The sequence below is a fragment of the Paramormyrops kingsleyae genome, chromosome 2 (genome assembly GCF_048594095.1).
Source record: "Paramormyrops kingsleyae isolate MSU_618 chromosome 2, PKINGS_0.4, whole genome shotgun sequence".
In the NCBI taxonomy this organism is placed as follows: Eukaryota; Metazoa; Chordata; class Actinopteri; order Osteoglossiformes; family Mormyridae; genus Paramormyrops; species Paramormyrops kingsleyae.
In genome coordinates this window covers 22,420,850-22,440,722 of record NC_132798.1, presented here as the reverse complement: position 1 = coordinate 22,440,722, position 19,873 = coordinate 22,420,850, and the positions used below count along the sequence as shown (strand labels likewise).

The 19,873-nt window shown below is 44.8% G+C and overlaps 3 protein-coding genes across 9 annotated transcripts; 1 reads left to right on the top strand and 2 right to left on the bottom strand.

The window, feature by feature from the left end:
* Nucleotides 1–98: 98 nt before the first annotated feature.
* qng1 (Q-nucleotide N-glycosylase 1) lies at nt 99–3,967 on the bottom strand. 3 transcript variants are annotated; one of them, XM_023803069.2, is made up of 5 exons: nt 3,360–3,967; nt 1,827–2,183; nt 1,365–1,621; nt 842–1,037; nt 99–463 (listed from the first exon to the last, which is right to left on the bottom strand). In XM_023803069.2, exons 2-5 carry the CDS (start codon nt 2,161–2,163, stop codon nt 231–233), a joined length of 1,023 nt encoding a protein of 340 aa, XP_023658837.2. In that variant the 5' UTR covers nt 2,164–2,183; nt 3,360–3,967; the 3' UTR covers nt 99–230. The 3 variants fall into 3 exon arrangements, with proteins under 3 accessions (XP_023658837.2, XP_023658838.2, XP_023658839.2); XM_023803070.2 differs by having other exon boundaries at nt 3,395–3,967; XM_023803071.2 differs by lacking the exon at nt 3,360–3,967 and adding an exon at nt 2,295–3,350.
* A 132-nt stretch (nt 3,968–4,099) lies between these two features.
* Nucleotides 4,100–15,881, bottom strand: hnrnpk (heterogeneous nuclear ribonucleoprotein K). 4 transcript variants are annotated; one of them, XM_023803064.2, is made up of 17 exons: nt 15,771–15,881; nt 14,530–14,599; nt 14,325–14,436; nt 13,723–13,820; nt 13,589–13,645; nt 12,511–12,554; nt 11,434–11,506; nt 11,214–11,327; nt 9,933–10,061; nt 8,509–8,813; nt 8,114–8,167; nt 7,779–7,818; nt 6,492–6,507; nt 6,198–6,230; nt 6,024–6,091; nt 5,776–5,945; nt 4,100–5,145 (listed from the first exon to the last, which is right to left on the bottom strand). In XM_023803064.2, the coding sequence occupies exons 3-17, from the start codon at nt 14,383–14,385 to the stop codon at nt 5,115–5,117; spliced, it is 1,293 nt and encodes a 430-aa protein (XP_023658832.1). In that variant the 5' UTR covers nt 14,386–14,436; nt 14,530–14,599; nt 15,771–15,881; the 3' UTR covers nt 4,100–5,114. The 4 variants fall into 4 exon arrangements, with proteins under 4 accessions (XP_023658832.1, XP_023658834.1, XP_023658833.1 ...); XM_023803066.2 differs by lacking the exon at nt 15,771–15,881 and adding an exon at nt 15,674–15,752; XM_023803065.2 differs by lacking the exon at nt 15,771–15,881 and adding an exon at nt 15,584–15,713.
* A 72-nt stretch (nt 15,882–15,953) lies between these two features.
* rmi1 (RMI1, RecQ mediated genome instability 1, homolog (S. cerevisiae)) lies at nt 15,954–19,760 on the top strand. Of its 2 annotated transcripts, none has more exons than XM_023803063.2 (2): nt 15,954–16,253; nt 16,815–19,760. In XM_023803063.2, the coding sequence occupies exon 2, from the start codon at nt 16,854–16,856 to the stop codon at nt 18,429–18,431; it is 1,578 nt and encodes a 525-aa protein (XP_023658831.2). In that variant the 5' UTR covers nt 15,954–16,253; nt 16,815–16,853; the 3' UTR covers nt 18,432–19,760. The 2 variants fall into 2 exon arrangements, with proteins under 2 accessions (XP_023658831.2, XP_023658830.2); XM_023803062.2 differs by having other exon boundaries at nt 15,955–16,529.
* The last annotated feature ends 113 nt before the right edge of the window (nt 19,761–19,873 follow it).

The following is a 19,873-nucleotide window of genomic DNA, read 5'->3' as shown; positions in this document are numbered from 1 at the left end:
ACTATTTACATGCAGACTATTTATACGAGCTCACCTTGTCATCACTGTACACACTGATATCTACGATGAAATACTTCAAAGAATAAAGACAAGACACATTTCCAACTTTTCAGACGTTTTATTCTAAGAGCAAATGGATCATAATCCAAGGAATTAGAGGGGAGGTTCTTAGCAGCCATCTGGGGTCTGTTTGTAATGAAGGCAGTGTTATGACAGCAGGCCAGCGTCTGTCAGTAATAAATGCAGCGAGTGAGATGAATGGGAATGTGCGCCATCTGCATGTGGTGCTCTTTGGCATATGACCACAGAAAGAAGTCGATGACAGCAGAATTAATGTCCTCATTTGATTTCCCCTCACTCTGCTCTATGAGACTCCACAAGTGGGTCCTGATCTTCTCCACACACCAAATGGAACAGCCTCGAATCTCCACTTCTCTTCTGTCTCCTGAGGGAAGCTGTAACCCTGGTGTGGGAAAAGAGAATAAAGTCATAGCCTGTACATGGTCTGCAACACAGACACGAACACAAGCACACATAGCATTAATACAGGTCAAAATGACAGGCCATCTCTCTCTCTCACACACACTGTGTAACATTGAAATATTGTGAAGCCAATTGTAAGCCACAATAAGTGATAAACATGTCACTATTAGAGAATGCATGATAAAGAGGCACAAAGCAAAAGCCAATCACTTAACATAAGGGGGTAATTATGCTTGGACGGGGTGGTGAGGAAATCTCCAAGGCACCTCTAGTTCTGAAATGAAGATTCTCATCTGGAGTTTTGCTGAGCCTCAGGTATCACTTTACAAAAACCAGAGGTCAGACAGGGGGGCCATACCCTCTTTGAGCGTGGTCATGAGGGAGTCGGAGTACCGCAGCGCTCCCAGGTGGACAAGGGCCTGAGGGACCCTGTAGTCTGCAAACATGGTTAGATGGTGCATGTTCGGTATGCAGGTTTCTCCTCTGGCCTCCATTATGACACAGAAATCGGCCACAAGGATCTGGGCTCTTTTATAGAAGGCCAATTTTTTACCCTAATGGATACAAAAAAAAAAAACAGGATGATTGTTTAAATAAAAAGACAAATAATAATTATCTAGTTTAACACCATATGGTGGGTTAGGGTTCTACTTAAGTCCCTGCAGAGGGTGCTCTGACTTAACTGTAATAATAGTGATAATAGTGGCGGACTTCCATATGCCTCTGAGAGACTAAGATGGCGCCTAACAAGTACATAGTGCAAGTTGTGGGAACACCAAGCAAAAAGTAGGAACATGAAACTATGACAAGCTCAAATATCACAATACTCATGATACCCGAGCAAACCTACTGGTATCATGTTGGTATCTGGAAGCACTTACCTCAAATACCACCTCATCTCTGTATGATGGCAAGCTTTCCACAATGTGTTTGATGAGCTCCTCTGCATCATTTTCACCTTTCGCCATGAAGCTGCGGACAGAGCCCCCGAACTGCAGCAGCACCTTCCCAGCCTCGTTTAGGACACGGTGCCTCTCTTCGATCATGGGCATGGGTGTCTCATTGTCAGATCGCAGGATCTGCTTCAGTTCATCCAGAGTCACGCTGGCCATGTACGAGGCCTCCGTGATGGGGATGTCTAAGGGAAGTCAAAGCAGACCACTGAAGATTATGATCATTGTCACCTAGGGCAGTGTTTCTCAAACTGGTCTGTAGAGACCCCCAGATGGTCCCCAAGGGCCAGCTGGAGAAACCATGACCTAGGTCACTATGGTGAGGGCAGACAGCCACATACAGCGCAGAAAAAATGGAAGATCAGCTTCTTTCTGATTGGTTCCAATCACCTTCCGCCATAGCCCTGGTGATGGCTGCACACAAAGCCATGTAACCACTGTAGGTTTTGTCCTGATAGGTAATGGTGCAGGGCTTCTCCCCAATGGGGTGCCAGAAAGAGAAGTTCATGGTGTCCACAACAAACACCCAGTGAATAGCCTGGTCTGTGCTCCAAGACGGGGTTAATGCATTCATCATCTTCAGGCTTTGCAGAGCAAAACCTTGAGACCCACGTATTGCATACAGCATCTCTGCTATCTTCCTCACGCCTTCTTCTTCAATGGACACATCTTGACTCCTTTCTGCAACAAACCGCCCGGAATCTCTGGGAGGCAAAGGGACATCCATTGGTCCAACTTGGGTATACCCTTATAAGAACATAAGATGGCAGTAATGAGATTTAATAAATCAGATGATGCAAACAAACGACCATTTTACATTTGGTGGTAGTTTTACAATTTAATTATTAAAAGTCTTACCTCAGAGAGAATAGACAAATGCATGGTATATACTTGGTTTTATACTGGGTCTTGGTCAATCGGATTGCAAGTGGACAGTCAATACACATCGTCATTTATACCCATTTTATCATGCTTCTCCAAGGTGGGCACCTGACCACTAGCGTTCAGATTTCTTTACTCCCTACGCTACCTCCGCTAGGTAAATTATTGTGATATCTCTGTCAGGGATGCATCGTTTATGCTACAATAGACATATGGTCAAATGCGTGCCAAACCACTTCGGGATGTGGTCCGAGTGATCGGATCACGATGTGTCTTGGTGGTCGTTGCCTTGTGATCCGATCGACTAAGACGCATTTTACAACCAGACGTGAACAGGACCATAGTATTTCGAAGACTTCTTCCCACGTGAACAGAGAAATACACCTGCATTGATAATTCCAGTAGTGTATGGCCAAACCTTTCTTGTATATATTGGAAACAAACTCTATTTGTAACTATCAAATGGCATTTAGGTCAGTAAAACACATATATACGATGTTAGAGAAGCATTAGCCGTCCTTATGGTCCCTTATCTTCTATAGAACAACCTGATCTTAACCTTTGTGCAGTCAAGGAAGCTGCTGCATTAGTGTCCATTATTTGTATATTAAACATAAATACTTCTAAAAGTCCGCAAACTTCGTGTTATGGGATGCATATGTATATATTCCCTCGTGATTTTTTTTCTCATGAAAATGGTTTTTAGCCATTTTAACACCGCATAAGTAAGCAGCTTCCAGAACACGCAGCTGAGCAGGAGGCAGTAAATATACAAGCAGAGATTTAGGACCGACGTCATGACACTTCGGAAAAGCCCAGTAATATGCGGTCTTTAGAGACCCAGCCGTGTTAGAACGCTTCTGTGTAACGAAATGGACAAAGTTTAACACAAACGCTCATGGGACGTCAAGCAATCCTTTTAAAGCTGCATTTCATTTATTACACTACAGTAAAAGCCGATGGTCGTTACACTTAAAGGAACAGAACTTGTTTGTTTTTCCCGCGTATAAGACTAGAAGCATCCAAAAACAGCTGCCGTACCTGAAGAGAGACTGCCCTGCACCCACCACACTTACCTCCTGCGACCCGCTGCGATATCACATCCGGGTCGCCACTCTTCTAGCCAATCAACATCCGCTAGGACTGCGCCCATGTAAACAAGGTGCTGTACCAACTGAGGTATGGAAAACGACCTTATTGTGCCGATATCGCCGGTACTACATATACAGCGGACTGTACATGTAACTGTGACATTAGAAAATATCCAAGCGTGTAATATTTATCCACGTTAGTTTCCAAATTCCAATTCTATTCACATTTGGATTGTTTTCAGCTTAAATATTTTTGTCCGTTAGCCGAAGTGAGCACAAGGCATAAGCCCACCAACGTGTAGGTGGGTAGCATTAATTTTAACATTATCCTTTACCGGGTGAAAATACGCAAGGTCCACGATCGCAAAGATAAATGTAACCACCTTATGTAAGCAAGATAACAGGTTTTGCCATTTATCTAACCTGTGACAAACTGCTGTAATTTCTAGAGCAAATAATAATGCTTTAATAATTCCCTCCAGAGAGAGGGGTGGGCTTTTTGGACTTGGGGGAAGGAGGGAGGTTTGAGTATTTATCCCATTGCGTGAATAACCCTGTCAAAGGACAGAATTAAAACCTCATCGGCCAAACAATCGCGATGCACATTTAACAGATCCTGCATGTCGTCAGAAACATGGACAAATGGCCTCCGTCAAGCATGGCCGCGGCGTTCCAAGAAAGCACGTGGAGTAAAAGGTAGCATTTCACTTTATTACTCACGGACAGCAAACTGAACAGGGTTTCAGAAGGAATGTCAACTTCTGCAAACATATGGGACATGTGGCACTCTGATGGCTACGCTGCTCCCTGAATCACAAATAAACACTCTAGACGTTTAGCTCCCTGAATCACAAATGGACATTCTAGACGTTTAAAAATGCTTAAATAAAATGTAGAAAACTAGTTTGAGTTTCGTTAACGGATTTAGTTCAGATTTTAGTCATACAATGAAATGGGGGTTGGGGGGGATATACCCCCCCAACGCACAAATATTTCTATTCATAGATTTAAAAAAAAAAAAAAAAAAAAAAGACAGGTGAACAGCAAAATGTATTCCATCCTTATACAAAGCAATGCGTCTGGATGCAATACCCACCCGCCCGCCCATGTCAAACCCCATTTGGTCCAATCAGTACACTGGATTATGATGCACCAAAGACAAATTTGGAAGGAAATTTCAAATTTTATAAAATTCATAGAAACAATCACTGTATATTTACATTTATACAGCCCCCTCGTCTCAGACACTGCCAGGAAAAGAGTCGTAAGGAAGCACGATCGCCTGCATTCGGCTTTAAGAGTCGGGCTCCTCCTCTAACACATTACGTCCTGCTCACTGTACTGAAGGCATGCTGGGCTTTAGTCCGCCGGCAGCAGCCGCGCTGCTCACACAGTGTTCAGATGGGTCTAACCTACTTAAGAGAACACGGTACAGGTCAGTCACAACTTACAGGGAATGACAGCAGGAGGCAAAATCCAAAACGGAGGGGAAGAAAAAAAAAAGGGAGGGGGGGGGGGATACTGTCCTCTTTGTGAAACTCCACACATTTAGCTGAAGTTCAGAGAGTTAAAAGGGGGGAGGGGGACATGAGATCGAGGCAGAGCCCTGAATACAAAACAACTATCTAAAGCAGAGGAATGTTGGCTCATTAAACAGAAGCAGGGTCATAACAAGCAGGGCGGTTTTCCATCTTACTCTCCTCCTTTAGAAGAACCGACCAGAGTACTGCTTCACACTGTAATAAAACAGTAAAAAAAAAAATAAAAAAATAAAACAGGAGAGAATTCACAAGAGTCAATCAGAGAGAACCAAAGAGAGCAAGCAGGAGATTTCAAAGCGTTAGTCCTGTCTTCCGTAAGGGAGGGAGCTGGGAGGGAAGGAGGGGGGGCGGGCTGTTATCAGGGGTTAGTAGAGTGAAATGCTGCTTCGCGGTTTGGGCCCAGATGAGGCGATGCCTGTGCCGTATGGCAGACTGTGATTTGTTGTCAATTTATCGGACTGAAAACAACAAAATCACTAGTCTTCCACACAGAACCAGGCCCGTTTTCCCCACGTCATGTGCTCAAAGTTCTTTTCCATCGAATTATCATATCAAATCGTTTAAAAACGAGTTTTTTTTTTTTTTGGGGAAAAAAAAAAAAAAAAAAAACCACACAGCAATTTCACAAGGGAGAAAGCTGAAGTTTTTCCCCAGAATAGAGAAGGAAGAGGTTAGTAAACACTAGCAAAGACATTAAAGGAATGTTTAAAACAGAGTGGTAAGGGGGGTGGGGGGCAAAAAAACAAAAAATAAAAAAATAGTGGAGGAGATAAAGACTGGTTTGGCAAAGATACAAATCACTCATACAAGGCGTCTAGCACTTGCCTATTCTGCAATAGGTACTGTGCATTTTGGATCTGGTCCTGTGTGCCTGTGATGGTAATGATGCGATCTTCAGAACCCTCAAGAGGTTCATCTATCTTGATAGACGCTCCAGACTCATGACGGATCTGCTTAATTCTCTGGCCACCTTTCCCAATGATCGATCCCGCCAGCTATGGTGAGTGGAACAGCACACCGTTATCCCCGGATGCAGCTGAAGGGGGTGCTCACTCTCCCGGTTATATACTCACGTCTTTGGGGATTGTCACTTGTGTGGTGATGACAGGTCCCGCTATGTCACCGTAGGACCCACGCCCACCTGGGAGAGAAGAAGCATTTACACGGTCACACAAATGACATTCGTATGACGAGCCATTTGTTCCCTCAGTCTGCCGTTTACACTGGAAATTACATGGATGACTCACCAGACTGGAACGGCTCCCAGGACGAACTGTTATCTGCATCATCAACAGGAGGAGATGGGGGGGCGGGGGGGAAAGAGATGAAAACTACATCAATCAGCTTTGGCAAACAAGGAAAAGGATAAAAACCTTTGAGTGGGAGATGGGTGACATAAAAAAGCTCATTCTGGCAAACAGCATCCACGAGTTAACCTTTGGAAAAGGTTGACTGAACTGAAGCTTCTGTTCCTTCCTTCATGAACACATGGTCCCATTAATTAAAGTATTTAATTTAGAAGATGCTGAAGCACAACTCACCATATCCACCACCACTCTGCATGGTCCACAGAGAGAGAGAGAGAGAGACAGAGACAGAGAGGGAGAAACTCCGTTAAACAACATGGCATGCATGGACTTCTGCTTCAAAAAAAAAAAACCCTCAAGTAAACAAAGCCTGATGAGATGCTGTTTGTGCATCTTAAAGCCTATAAGCACGTTAAATTTATTTTCAGAAACTTAATAAGGGGGCTCTCAGCCTTCCCCCAGGGCCAGCGTCTCTACGCGCCTGGCATTCATCGGACTGCTTAATGGCTTTCACCTACGTATTCATTTGGCTTCTTGTTACCCTGGACAAATCAGAAATCTGTTGCCTAGCAATGCCAAGCGGCAGCCACAGCCTGCCTGGTGAAAGTGCAGCAGACTGCAGAATCGGCCATCTGCCTGTCAGCAGGGCTTCACCCCCCTTCACATTCTGAAGGAAACTGAAAATAAGTGCTCAAATTTGTACTTGACTACCTCTTTCATAGGTATGCATTATATTTTAACCGCAACAAATCCTGAATAACTATTTTTTTCCCCTTTGGTGAATTTAAAATGCAGTTTAATTAGATCACAAAGGACTCGTGGGTAATTGTGCCTCTTTGCAGAGTCAGATAATTGGTTCACATCCAGTGACTGTTACCTAGGAGGGGAAGGAGAGCCATCAGTACTGTGAGTGACCACTACAAAAGAGACCCCATTGGGGAAGGGGAGCAGGGTGGGCTCTCCTGAATAGACTGGGCAAAGGGGCTGTATTTGGGCTGCATTGTTCTAAAAAAAACTGGGCAGGACTCTCGCTTCTTGGGCTTCTCTAGACTCCTCAATAACAGCAGATGGGAATCTGTTCTCATTGACGTGAGCCCTGATTCCCAGCATCTGATTGGATGGTCTCCACTCGCAAGGCAGGAGACTACTTCAGCTCCGTGCCCACTCAGTATATGCCCAGTTCCCAGAATGACCCACTTCATACAGTCCGATCTTCCAGACAATACTATACGCTGATAGTGTGCCCAAGTGCCTTTTGCAAAAATTCAGTTAGGTTCAATTAGGGCTGCAGTCTTGTGCAACATACTTCAAAATCAAGGCTAAGACAAGGGTCTACTGCAAAAAAGCAGCTTCCACAATCTTTACTTGGAATACGTGAACAAAAGATATTCAGTAATTAAAACGATGAAACTGCTCCCACAAGCACCATTTCAAAAATGCAATTGTAAAGTTAGTCAATTCAATAACACCTTTAAATCAACAGCCATCTAGTTAGCCCTCAGTTACCAGCAGATCACTCACCATGCTGTCGTAGCGGTCACTGGGTCTCCCTCTTCGATCACTACTCGGACAAGGGGGGGTGGGTGGGGGGGTGGTGTTAACACAACTTACAGAAATTGCTCCCAATTAAATGATTCAAAGTCAGCCCGGGAGACACAATGATCAACATAAGTGTTACTCTTACTGAGGCAGACCTACTTGGGTGGGCAATAATTCCCACCAAGACAATATCCATAAAATGCAAGTTGTACAACAGTTCTGAGCAGTAAATATTCTTCAGTCGTGCAGGAAAAAAAAAAAGAAGCAGACTATTGAAACGGCAGCTTCCAAGGCTTGTGAATGGAAAAACCACCAACCTTGGTCTGTCGTCTGCACTGCCATGATAACTGTCGTAGCCATACTGGTCGTCTCTGCGAGCGAGTTCAAAAGTGAAATCAGCAATCAGCAGTGTGCATCTCGTATCAAGACTCCACACTTGCGGGTCAGTGTGACAGCTGATCAGAGAAGCAGTGATACAATCAGCAGCACTAACAGACTAATTTCAGCACAGGAGGAAACGACTGCCCCCGCTCACTGCAAAAGGTCACAGAAGCCACAGTGAGCCAATAAGAAGCTCAAAATGTAATTAAATGGTAAGTATACTTTAAAACGTCCTTTTTAACATGCTGCATGCGTAATACATTCTACATGAAGGTGGGTCTACAGTACATGCAAGAGCTAACAAGATTTTGACAAGGGCAAATTTTCTTACCCTCCTCTAGGGGGCGGGGGTGGAGGCAGAGGGAGATTGCGAGCCCTGCTCCCAACTCTGCCCCCCCTCACTGGAGGGGGTGGGGGCGGCACACGGCGAGGGCTCATGTCATCGTAGTCCCGGCGGGCGGGGGGCATAGGACGGCCTCCGCGGCCAGGGGGCAGGCGGTCGAACCCACCGCGTCCGCGCATAGGGAAACCCATGGGCCTTCGGCCGCGTTCCTCAAACATGGTGAAGCCGCCGTAGTCATACGTCTCGTCATAGAAGTTGGGGTCATACGGCTGAGCCCGCCCTTTAATAGGAGCCTGTGTCGGTGGAGAAAAAAAAAATGAGGAAAAGCTAAACTGCTGAAAAATCCACAAATTTACATTGGAAAATGGAATCTTGCAGGAATACTGGAGGATATCAGCAAGGCAAAAACAATTATATGGACATTTATGTATCGGGCATAAATTAATGCCCCGCTCATCAAATTCATCAAGTTTTAACTCATGGTAAAGAGGCAATATCTCAGGTGGAATGTTAAACATATTGATAAGAAGTCTAATTCATCCCAGTTCAGGTATAAAATGTGTCAAACTGCTAGAGGGATAAATGCTGCCCCTGCAAAATGAGAGAAAATGTATGCACTACTGCATTTATATATGGACTTATGCATGAGGGACACACAACACTCCATGATGCAGTGTTGAGTGTTAATTGGAAATTTAAACTACACTCAGGATGAGCTTTATTGACCATGTAAGTTCACAAAAATTTGACTCTGCGCAAAGCTTACAGTGATCTCATTGTCAGTGATAAACCTAACATTGCACTAGGGCTGTAAAAAAATCAATTTGATAATCGATTAAGCATGTGATCAAGCAATCAACTAATTGATTAGCTGGGCCAAAACACAGGGTTTAAAGGGCAAATGCTTCTTTTAAAAAAAAAAGTATTTTTTAAGTCAGCAATGACTTTACACAGTGTAGAGTCGGTAAAGTAACAGATCAGCATAGAAACAAAGATCTGCTGTCTCCACCCAATTAAGTTTCCCTATAAAAGTACTTTGCACCATGATCTATGGTATTTTGACAGCATTTTCATAAGCAATGATATTTCGCCATTTTGAAATCATGGCGATAAAATTCTGAGTTGTTTTGATTTCAAGATACCACACTATACCACATCACTTTAATATCAACCAAACCTAGTAGTAACTTCAAAACCCTTCATAAAGCTCTACACGTGTGCCGACCGTGACCATCTGCATCCACAGTCAAATGCAATATGTACACGATGGCTTTTAAATGTGTTCAATCAGAAACCTGCAATGTCCTTAATCGGACTGCTATTCACTGGAGAAACAGAGCTGCCAGACTGCAGGTTGACACACACTGGTCTTACAGCTATGTGACTGACGGTACAGACACGGCCTGACCCACCTCGGCGATCAGCTCCAGCATGATCTTGATGCACTCAACGACGCGGTCTGGCTTGCCTCCGACCAAAACCACACGGTCCGTGGAGTGAGGGCAGCACTCCTGGAACAGTTTGATGGTGGTCTGGGTATTCTGGAGGCAGATGGCAAAAAGAGAAAGGTCTGAGTGCAGTGCCCACTCCCCCATGGGGAAGCGACGTGTGCGAGGTCACCTGCACCCTCATTCATTAGCATACGCTAATGAGTGACATGCACTACTTCGCCTGCGAGACCATCACGGGGCACCAGAAGACATCGTTAGCAGTGATTAGTCATTAGCAGCTGAGCAAACTGTCCGCTTCTAATGTCATGAAAGATAAGCAGCACAGAAAGGGGGAGGGGGAGAGAAATAGAGAAAAAAACTGAACTTATGAGAATGCTGTGGGGTCCTGACTATGCTGTTTCACTGGAAACCTAATTACCAGAAGAAATAAGGGACTGTCTTGCCTAGCCAAACATTCTAGAACTTACACCCAGTGCACATGCAACCCGCTAATGAACATGGTTCAAACACACCCTAACCCTACCAAGAAGTCAGGAGCCAGTTCCAATTACAAAGTGCCCCTTTTGAAATGGCTCAAAAGACTGGATACACAGTTTGAGATACTTGCGACAACCGTTTCTACCAAGTGTCTAAATCTAATGAAAGGATTTAACTCTTAACAGTAGTATTAATCTTTTTGGCCAGTTCTGCACACCACCATGCATAATACAGATGCATTTAACATGAAAATTACGGGACACCAGCTGACTGCATACAGAACACTCCGATTACTGAATTCTCAAATAATCTGAACCTGGCAGTGGCCAGCTCAACACCTTTCGATAGGAAACGGGGAACAGGAATAGGCCGGGGCCCAAACCAGTCATGGAGTGCCTGACCGATCAATGCCAAATATGAGCTAATTAACAGTTAATAATAATTAAAGGCCCTCTCTATTTGGTCAGACTGGCTGCTCCACAAACACGCACTATAACCAGTATCCAAAACTGTTTTCCTGACTGTAGCTCTCCACCTGTTCAAAAACCAGTTTCACTGCAGCACTTCACTCTTGTCATGCGACTGACCCTTTTGTAAAAGTTGGCATGGAGACAAATTCTGTGCACATCTGTCCTGTGTCAGTCTACTGAGCATTAATGAATGCAATCGTCTAGTAAGTGGCAAAGGAAGCATGTGATCTCACACAAAAGAACTCCCCTCAACCCCACGACAAACAGCATTTCCAGCACAGAGATGGCACCTCACCTCCCGCAGTTCCTTGATTTTGGCACCTTTCACCCCGATGATGCTCCCAGCCAGACTCTGGTGGATCAGGAGCCTCAGCTCACAGTCAAAGTCAATCCCTTTATAATGCTGGTACTGTCGGAACCAGAAGGAGAATCAATCCCATGCACTGCGCACTCACACAGAGCCACGCTGCTCCCATCTGCAGACCACCCCGGGTGGGCGCGCCCCCCAGCCTCACCTCTTCCAACGTGGGGATGATCTTCAGCAAGATTTCTCCCACGGTCTCAATGTCGGCGCTGATGCTCAGAATCCTTAACATACCAGGACATTCCCCCATGCAATTGCCAAAGAAGTGGAAATTTAAAAAAAAAAAAAAAAGGAAAGAAAAAAAGAAAATCTTTCAAACACAAAAAACTAATCAAAGGCAAAGGAGAAGTCTAAACATTCTGGAAGGATGAGACTCTTTGGGGTTTCCCAACAGCACTGGACTGATACACTGCATGAGTTAGCAACATGCACCTGCCTTAACTCAAATCTGACAAAACGAATGACAGGCCTTGGACGATGGGCAACTTGGAAGGGCTTAAGTGGGCAAAAAAAAAAAGAAATCATACGGCTGACAGAGCAGAATTTGAAAGTTCCAGTCCTATCCCTCCACCGGCAATTAGGAGGGGTGGGGGCAGGGCGGGGTTTTGGGCCATCGCAATGGTGACACTAGCACGCCCTCTCACAGGGAAGGGGGGAGGAACAAAATCAAAGGGAAGCAGGAAGGTATGCAGGTGGAAGACACTTTAGAGCTGGCAGACAGAAGCAAGGCCATGAGAGATTGGTAGACAGACGTCTGACTGATGGAGCCCGTGAGAAACGGAACAGGAATGCAGCACGGGAGAAAGTAAGATGGCAGGACTAATGAGTGAGTGGGCAGAGCGCTAGCGGCATCTTACGTCATGGACAGCGATGTGGGCGAGGACAAGGAGGGCCACAAGGACAGAGCGAGAGAGATTTCCCCCAAAAAACTCATGATTATTAACACAGAAGGACACATGACACGGCAAGCTGCGCTCCTTCCATTCAAAATAGTCTTCCTGCGCGGGCTGTCGCACATATGTAAACTTTCGACAAAAAAGCTCAAAATCAAAAGACTCGATGGGGGGGGAGGGGAGGGGGCGGGAGTAAGACAGAAAAATCAAAACAGAACAGTAACACCATTTTCGAAAAGGGGATACTGTAACTCAACTGAAACATAAGGCAGGTTATAAAAGACATTTGTCGGCTGTTCTAATCAGGCAGTGAGGCAATAACTGGTGGGACATACCGCTCAGGGCCACTGCTGTCTGGGACTGATACACTGGCATTGTACTGCATTGGTCGTGGAGGTTGGCATTGGGCAAGGGCAATCAATCACAAGTTGTCATGTAAGGCGCCCGTTTGGGGAGGGGCACATTTATGGGTATGGCCAACCGGGGTGTCAGGTGGGCGTTCAGGGGCGGATGTTGGGCCAACGTCAAGGTGGGCAACGCAGGAGGGGCATGTCGATCCAGTACATGGGCAACGGAGGAAGGTGGCCAAAAATAAATAAAAAAAAAAAGGAGAGGGAAGAGGGGGAGAAGGAATACATTTTAATTGAATACAAGCTATACTCAGCACTACGATTCCAAAGAGAAACTTTAGGCTGTTGAAGAATGCACAAGGATCGTTTACTGCTGTTGTGTACACAGACATTTCATAATGGACTGATGAAGCACCAATTGTAGAGAGACTGTCGTTTTGCTCAAGGGCAGAGACAACTATTAACTCTTTGCACTAGTGTGGGCTATAAGGACAAGGCTTGCGGCAAAGGAACTGGTCACGGTCGTTAAATGACCCCCACCCACAGGAGCCATTGTCAGTACTAGCATAAAGGGAAATTGAATTAACTTAAACATATCGGACAACTTGGGGGGAAAAAATTTCAGGATGTACACAGACTAAGTGCACAGCACAAGCATGCGGGAGCCTGTTCTTTATCCCCAGCACTGTCCAAGGAAAAGATATTACACATATGAGTTTGATGTCAAAACTTCTCACTTAAGAGGATTCCTCTTCATGAGAATGGTGGAGATGTCATTCAGAATTAGGTTTCGCAACATTTTGTGTGGGATATTCTAACAACTAGATTAGGGGAAAAAGTCACAGAACAAAAACTTAATTTCAAAAGTTTAACGCCAAGCCGACAATGAGTGTGAATGTAAAATTATCTTGTTTGACTGGATACTGGGGCAATAGTGTCTGTTAAGGGGATTGTTAAGGGACCCCACAACCCTGCAAACCCAATCCTGGGGAGGGACACAAAGTGACAATAATACCAATAACGAAAAGTCAAAGAAAACTAAAATCAGGCCCAAGATACTTACATCCGTGCGCAGTGCCTTGATGTTTTTGCCGCCCTTCCCGATCACAGCTCCTGCGTTCTGCGAAGAGGGAAACAGTCACATTTAAAACGCCGCTGCCCAGGCTTGTGGCCACCGGGGAGGGCTCGGCCGCTCACTTTGCTCTGTAGAAGGATGCGCAGCTCCACCATCTCGTCCGTGTTGCGGGAGCGTTTGAACGCCTGCTTCTCGTCCATGTCCTCAGCTGGACGCTTTCCTGTGGACCGGCCTCGTTACATGACAAAGGATACTAACAACGTGCGTGCGGCAGCCCACCTCACCACTGACGCAGCTACAGCTTTGGCGATTCACAGTGATGGACATTTCTCAGCCTATAGAAGTATTAATGTCTACAAAGCGAATTTTCGCTGCAGTTCATTTACTCTGCATTCAGCTACTCTGCATCAAAACACAGGATACTGTTAATGTGCTGAAATAATAATGCCAAAGAAATTGTAAGACTTAAGAAAGCCTAATAACCAGAATAAAAGGATAGAAATTGCCAGAATTATTTTGTGTGGGCAAATAATATAAGCATATAATCACTTGTACAATTAAAAACCACAATCGTTATTCAGAAAGGAAAATTTACATAAATATAAAAAAATCTAATTCCTCCCCCAATATATAATTAGACATTTCCACAGAACCACGTTAAAATTTTATAAGACTCCATTTGATTAAGATTTTATAGGTGAAAGAAAAATGCACTGGGACTCACCGTTTGTTTCAGTGTTGCTGAAAGTGCTCTCCTCTTCCTGCTGTTCGATTTCAGTCTCCATCGTCTCGCAGCAGCTCTGATATGAAACCGGACTCCTCTCTCCGTCAGCCTGCTGTGGGAGAGCATCGGTAAAGACGCCGCGGATGTCGAGCCCCTGACGAAATTCACTACATTTTAGGAGACTGGAGCGACGCTGCTTGCTTACCACTATTTATCTTGTTTAAATGGGCGTGCCGAGGGCGGAGTTAAAGGTCTTCAAAAGATCCGATTAAAACCTATTGGAGACAATCAAATCATCACGACACATTCAGATTCACCGTGTTCTAGTGTACTATGCTTTCTCTCAAGGTAATAAAACCACAGCATCTTTCGCCATGGTTTCGTACTGGAAACCTCAATAGGTTACCTGTTGCAGAGGTCATTCACATCGCAAAGTACAATAGCGGCTCTAATCGATTCTGCTTCTGAATATCGGTGCCGCATTGAAAATTGTAGCTGGCAAATAAACCGATCTACTCTATCACCGACCACTGTGTGTGGATGTGTCAGACAGACAGTGAACGTGTAGTGAGTGATAATTAGTATAAAAGCAACCTATAGGTTTAAATGGTTTTCCCCACGAGATTTCTACCATTACAATCCAAGAGGAACCACTAAAACGACAATCCCGTGACTAGTCTATCTAATCGGCTAATAAAATGGATACATGGATCCGAGCAAACTGGCCATATCTGCGTTTTTAAGCCAACGCATTGTTTTATTGACGCGTTAACTAAAACCTATTCTCCCACATCCCTCCGAATAATGCAGACTAATGGGGGTTCGGGTGAACTCTGGCGGCCACAAAGCGTACTCCTGGTGTTTTGGACCACGGTCCGCTAGGCCCAAGCTATTCGCAAACAAAAGTGGCGACACTCAAACGCTGATCCTAAGCGTCCCTGTATGGCATCAAAAGTGAGCGAACTTCGCTTTTACAATTTCCAAAGTGAAAAATCAGTCGGGTCGAGTCGGGGGGAAAGCCATTCGATCGCTTTATATAAACCGAAAGTAAGAGGGACGATCCCCGGCTACACACAGGAGGCCCGCCGACTGCTTGCGCAGATTTTTCAATACGTCGGCTAAACCTGCTGCGTATTTAACAACTCGGCGCGTGTAATTTTAATGTGTTCGTACTCTCGGCACATCATTCAGCAATAACGTCTTTATAAAGGAGCAGGCACAGCGTACTCCGACTGGCTGTTATGGCGTCTCGTGCATACCGTTTCTAGCTGGCGAGAATTTTATCATGATGGAGAATGGTTAGTCATCCGCCTCGAAAGATGTAATTATTTTTAAGAGAATGCTGTTACCAGGGAATGCATTCTAAAAGGCCCGTTCGACTGGACATTCCTCATTAATTTTTCCATAGGCTTTGTCTTATGAAGTTGCAGAGTGCATACTACTAACCTGCTCGCAGACCCCGATCTGCCGTCCTCGAACCAACTATAAGCCAAATCGCGCACGTACAACCTTGATTCTGGGCATACATTCGCCTCGATTGCGTATATTTGTTTTCTGATTGGCTAAATTTCGCAACTTGCTGGCGAACCTGGAAGATTATTGGACGAAGCCCATGTCACTCAAAGCAACCAACCAATTATCGAAAACATGAGTAAAGGGAAATTTGAATTATAGTTTGGTGGACTCTTAAACGGTAGTCAATTTAGATCTTCGTGTACGTACTTTTGTACATTATTTTCGTTGACTCGCTGCATTACATAACTCAGATGGGAAAAGCATTGCCTTAGAACTACCATTATCGAACTGCTGGAAGTGATATTTTACTTGCGGTTACTATAAGAAAATGTGGTAACGCCTCTCAGACTTTAATCTCGCGTTATTTCGGTTCTCTTTGGCGCCAGACTACGTGCGTTGAAGTGTGGCGTTGTAGTGAGTGTCTCATTTAAGTTCTGTTACTTTAAAAATTGTGCATGTAGTTATTATCACTCCTCTGTATTTGTAAACAACTCCTGCGATGTTAGAAATTGACGACTTACTTTGCTATTAGAAACGGGCAAAACATCTGACATGTTATCTGTCAACAGATTTTATGTTTTCATTTTATATCAACTGGGCACAAAATGATAATTAAATGCACGGTTAGCTGGCTACTGTCGATCATATATATAAAAGACAAGCAGTATCATCACGACGCCTCGTAAACAGGTACGAGATCGGTCATCTCCAGAGATAATAACTGTGGTGTCTTTATAAATTATTTAGAATTTGACCAGCATTTAATGAATTGCACATCGAGGCTAATTTCTCGTCTGGTATTTGTCGTTTATGTCGTATGTTAAATTATTAAACATGTCCTTCCCAGAAAAAAAATATCTGGGTAAGAAAAGCTGCATACATGGTATGAATATTAATTGTCGAAGTTTTTTTACTTTTGAAGAAAGATTGTGCTTCATTAAAGTCTGAGCGTACCGGTTTTTTTTTGTTATCCAGTTATCGATCCCAAAAAATCACGTGCTGTGAAACCGGAAGATGGACACTCTGAGCATGGTACAGAGGGCTCAGGCATGGCTGAAATCCACCTGGCACATTCAGGTGCCATTTTCTTGGCTGGAAGCCTGTGTGGACTGGATCCAGGGGGAGAGCAGAAGCTCCCGTTTGTCCCAGAATGAAGTAAACCAGCAGGTCCTGGAGCAGTGGCTGCTCACAGACCTCCGTGACCTTTCCTATCCTACTCTTCCTGACCGTGCCTCAGTGGTGCTGAAGACGGAGGTGAGCGGCTTCTATTGCCTTCAGATGGATTCTGTGCTGGACATCAGCCAGCCAGCCTACAGCCAGCTGCAGCAGTGGAAGGGAAAAGAATGCTCCAATGACACGGTGTCAGCTGACACGCAGGCCACCCAGAGGGCCTGGGAGTCGAAACCAACGCGCATGCTGCTGCTGCGGCTCACTGACGGGGTTCAAAACCTGGAGGGGATGGAGTACCAGCCAATACCGTTCCTGAACGTTAATCTCCATCCTGGCACCAAGATCCTGCTTCAGGGAACGGTGGCCTGTCGCCTCGGTGTGCTCCTCCTTAAGCCCGAGAACGTGAAAGTGATTGGAGGAGAAGTGGAGGACTTGCTGGAGCAGAATTCCCAGGGCAACGTGCTGTGCCGCTTACTCCACCTGCCGGGAGAACGCCCTCAGGAAAATGGCGAGCAGGGGGTCGAACCACGTCGTGCTGAAGAGACCCTGAGTGATGAGGAGCTTCTTGCTGGCTTAGGAGAAGAGCATCAGATGAGTGTGGAAGTGACTGCAGAAAGCGGGTACGGCAGCCGGAGCAGAGCTGCTAGTGGAACAGGCCAAGTGCCTTCCTTAGAGAGCTATAGCTCACACCTGGGAGTCTCGTCAGTGGAGGGTTCAGTGTCAGGAACAACAGTCGAGTCAGCAGCCGACTGCCCACAAGTGGAGCTTCTGGATGAAGACTTTGATATTCCTTTTGAGGAGTTTGATGATGAACCATTTTCTGACACCACCTTTGCAGCTAGTACTGGGCAGGCTTGCATCAACCCTGCGTCCGCTACAGCGTCAACGTATACTTCAGGTACGCCGACTGACAGAACCGGCGAGCAAAGTAACACTTTTACCGAAAATGCCTTTGTAGATTGGATGCCCCATACTGTTGATGTCGGCCTGGATTCACCGCCTTTCACTTACCTCTCGGTTCTGCGGGCGGATAAAACTCCCGGAGTTAAAGTGGTGAGAGTGAAAGCTTTTATAATTACACTCTTGGGAAGCCTCCGGAAAAGCACTGGAAAGTGGCAGGTGAGAGTCACCATTTCTGACGGCTCCCATTACTTGGACGCCGATCTGTCAGACTGTGTTCTTGCCAGTCTAATCGGCTTTTCGGTCGCACAGTCGAATGCTTTAAAGAAGGACCCAGAGCAGCGCAAAAAGGTGACTGCGGGGCTGCAGTATTGCCAAAAGGAGCTAGTCGACATGTGCTGTCTCATGACGGTGGAGTACGACTCTGTCACTGCAAAGGCGGAGGTGATCAGGGTAGAGGAGGCCTCCTCGCAAGACAGCAGGGCCTTGGAGAATCGCGTGAAGAACAGGATGAAGTCATAAAACACCCATATCTAATAAGATGGGCTTCGGTTTTAACTCATTGTATGCCACGTGGGATGGCTTTGCATAACTGAAATTTGTATTCAGTTTTTAAAGTATGATCTTTGACGATAACCAATAAATAGTGTGAGAAGTTAAGATGTTTGTAAAATAAAAGTAATTGAGCAATAATAATTGGATGCACCAGTGAATGATGGACAAATGCATCAAGACACTTTCATTGTTTGATTTTGCCAGAGTTTGTCTTTTCATACACAAGGTCTGTTCTGTTTAGAGTGGGAGGCCCTGGTTGAATGGGCATTGCTTTGATTACTCTGCACATGTATGAGTGGCCACTTCAGGGACTCCCGTAATTAAATGATGGAAGCTAAACTATCTGACGTCGTGAAGAGGTGTAGAAGGTCTCAGCCTAATGCTTGTAAATACAACATCTTGTTAATTATACAGTTACACATTTTTTGATATTTTGAATGGATTACTGCTGATTTAAGAATTGTAATTTAAGAATCCCCCCCCCCCCCCCCGACACACACACACACACACACACACACACACATACATACTTTTGCTGCGTAGTGATTAGTCACGTCATATTACAGTAGTCTTGCAAATTTTGGTAGTGTATTCTGGAATTATTACTGATGTTTATGTTTTGTATCTTGCTTTTTCTTGCTGGCTTAAGGTAATTACCAATCTACCTCATTGTTTTGCATTTTTTTTCCCCATTTCTATCAGCTTTTAATAAATCAGCAGCTGCAATATGGCAAAATTAGTCGGGGTATATGCCGGTTGATGAGTTACCACAGTGCCTCCACGGCTTTGTCGTAGCTCTTATCCCTGAAGATGTCTGCCGCAGACCCCAGTGGCCGTCTGCCTTCTGATATGCTTCTGGGGCAGCCATGCTGCCGCTCTTCATTGACATGCAGAGCTGTGCCTGTGCACTAGAATCCGCTGTCTGAATTCATTATTTGTTAATCAAGTTCAACATCTTAATTAGTAACCTGCGTTGCATTTCATTACTCTGTTATTCGGTAATTACCTGCCCCGTGTTTAAGAGCGGCTAATGGTAGGTAGTGAGAGCACATAATCTTGTAAAATTATATCCCCAGATGGACATGGAAAAAGCAGACTGGGGTTACTCAGCAGGTCTCCGGGAAGAAGTCGCCAAGGAAATACAGTGCATAATGGTTTTACTGCCGTCACTGCAATACACATCCTTGTACATAGTTTGCATGCGTTGCACTGCATGTTGTTAAACATATCTACTGGAATACATTTAAGTGTATGCTTTTACACAACATTATATAATAAAATGTTAATTAAATATAACTTCTGTTTCTCATAATATTATTTTAGAACAAATGCTTAAGGCACAATTACGGCAGGCATTTAAAAAAACACTTAAAATGCAAATCGGTGGAATGAAATTAGTTGTTTCCAAT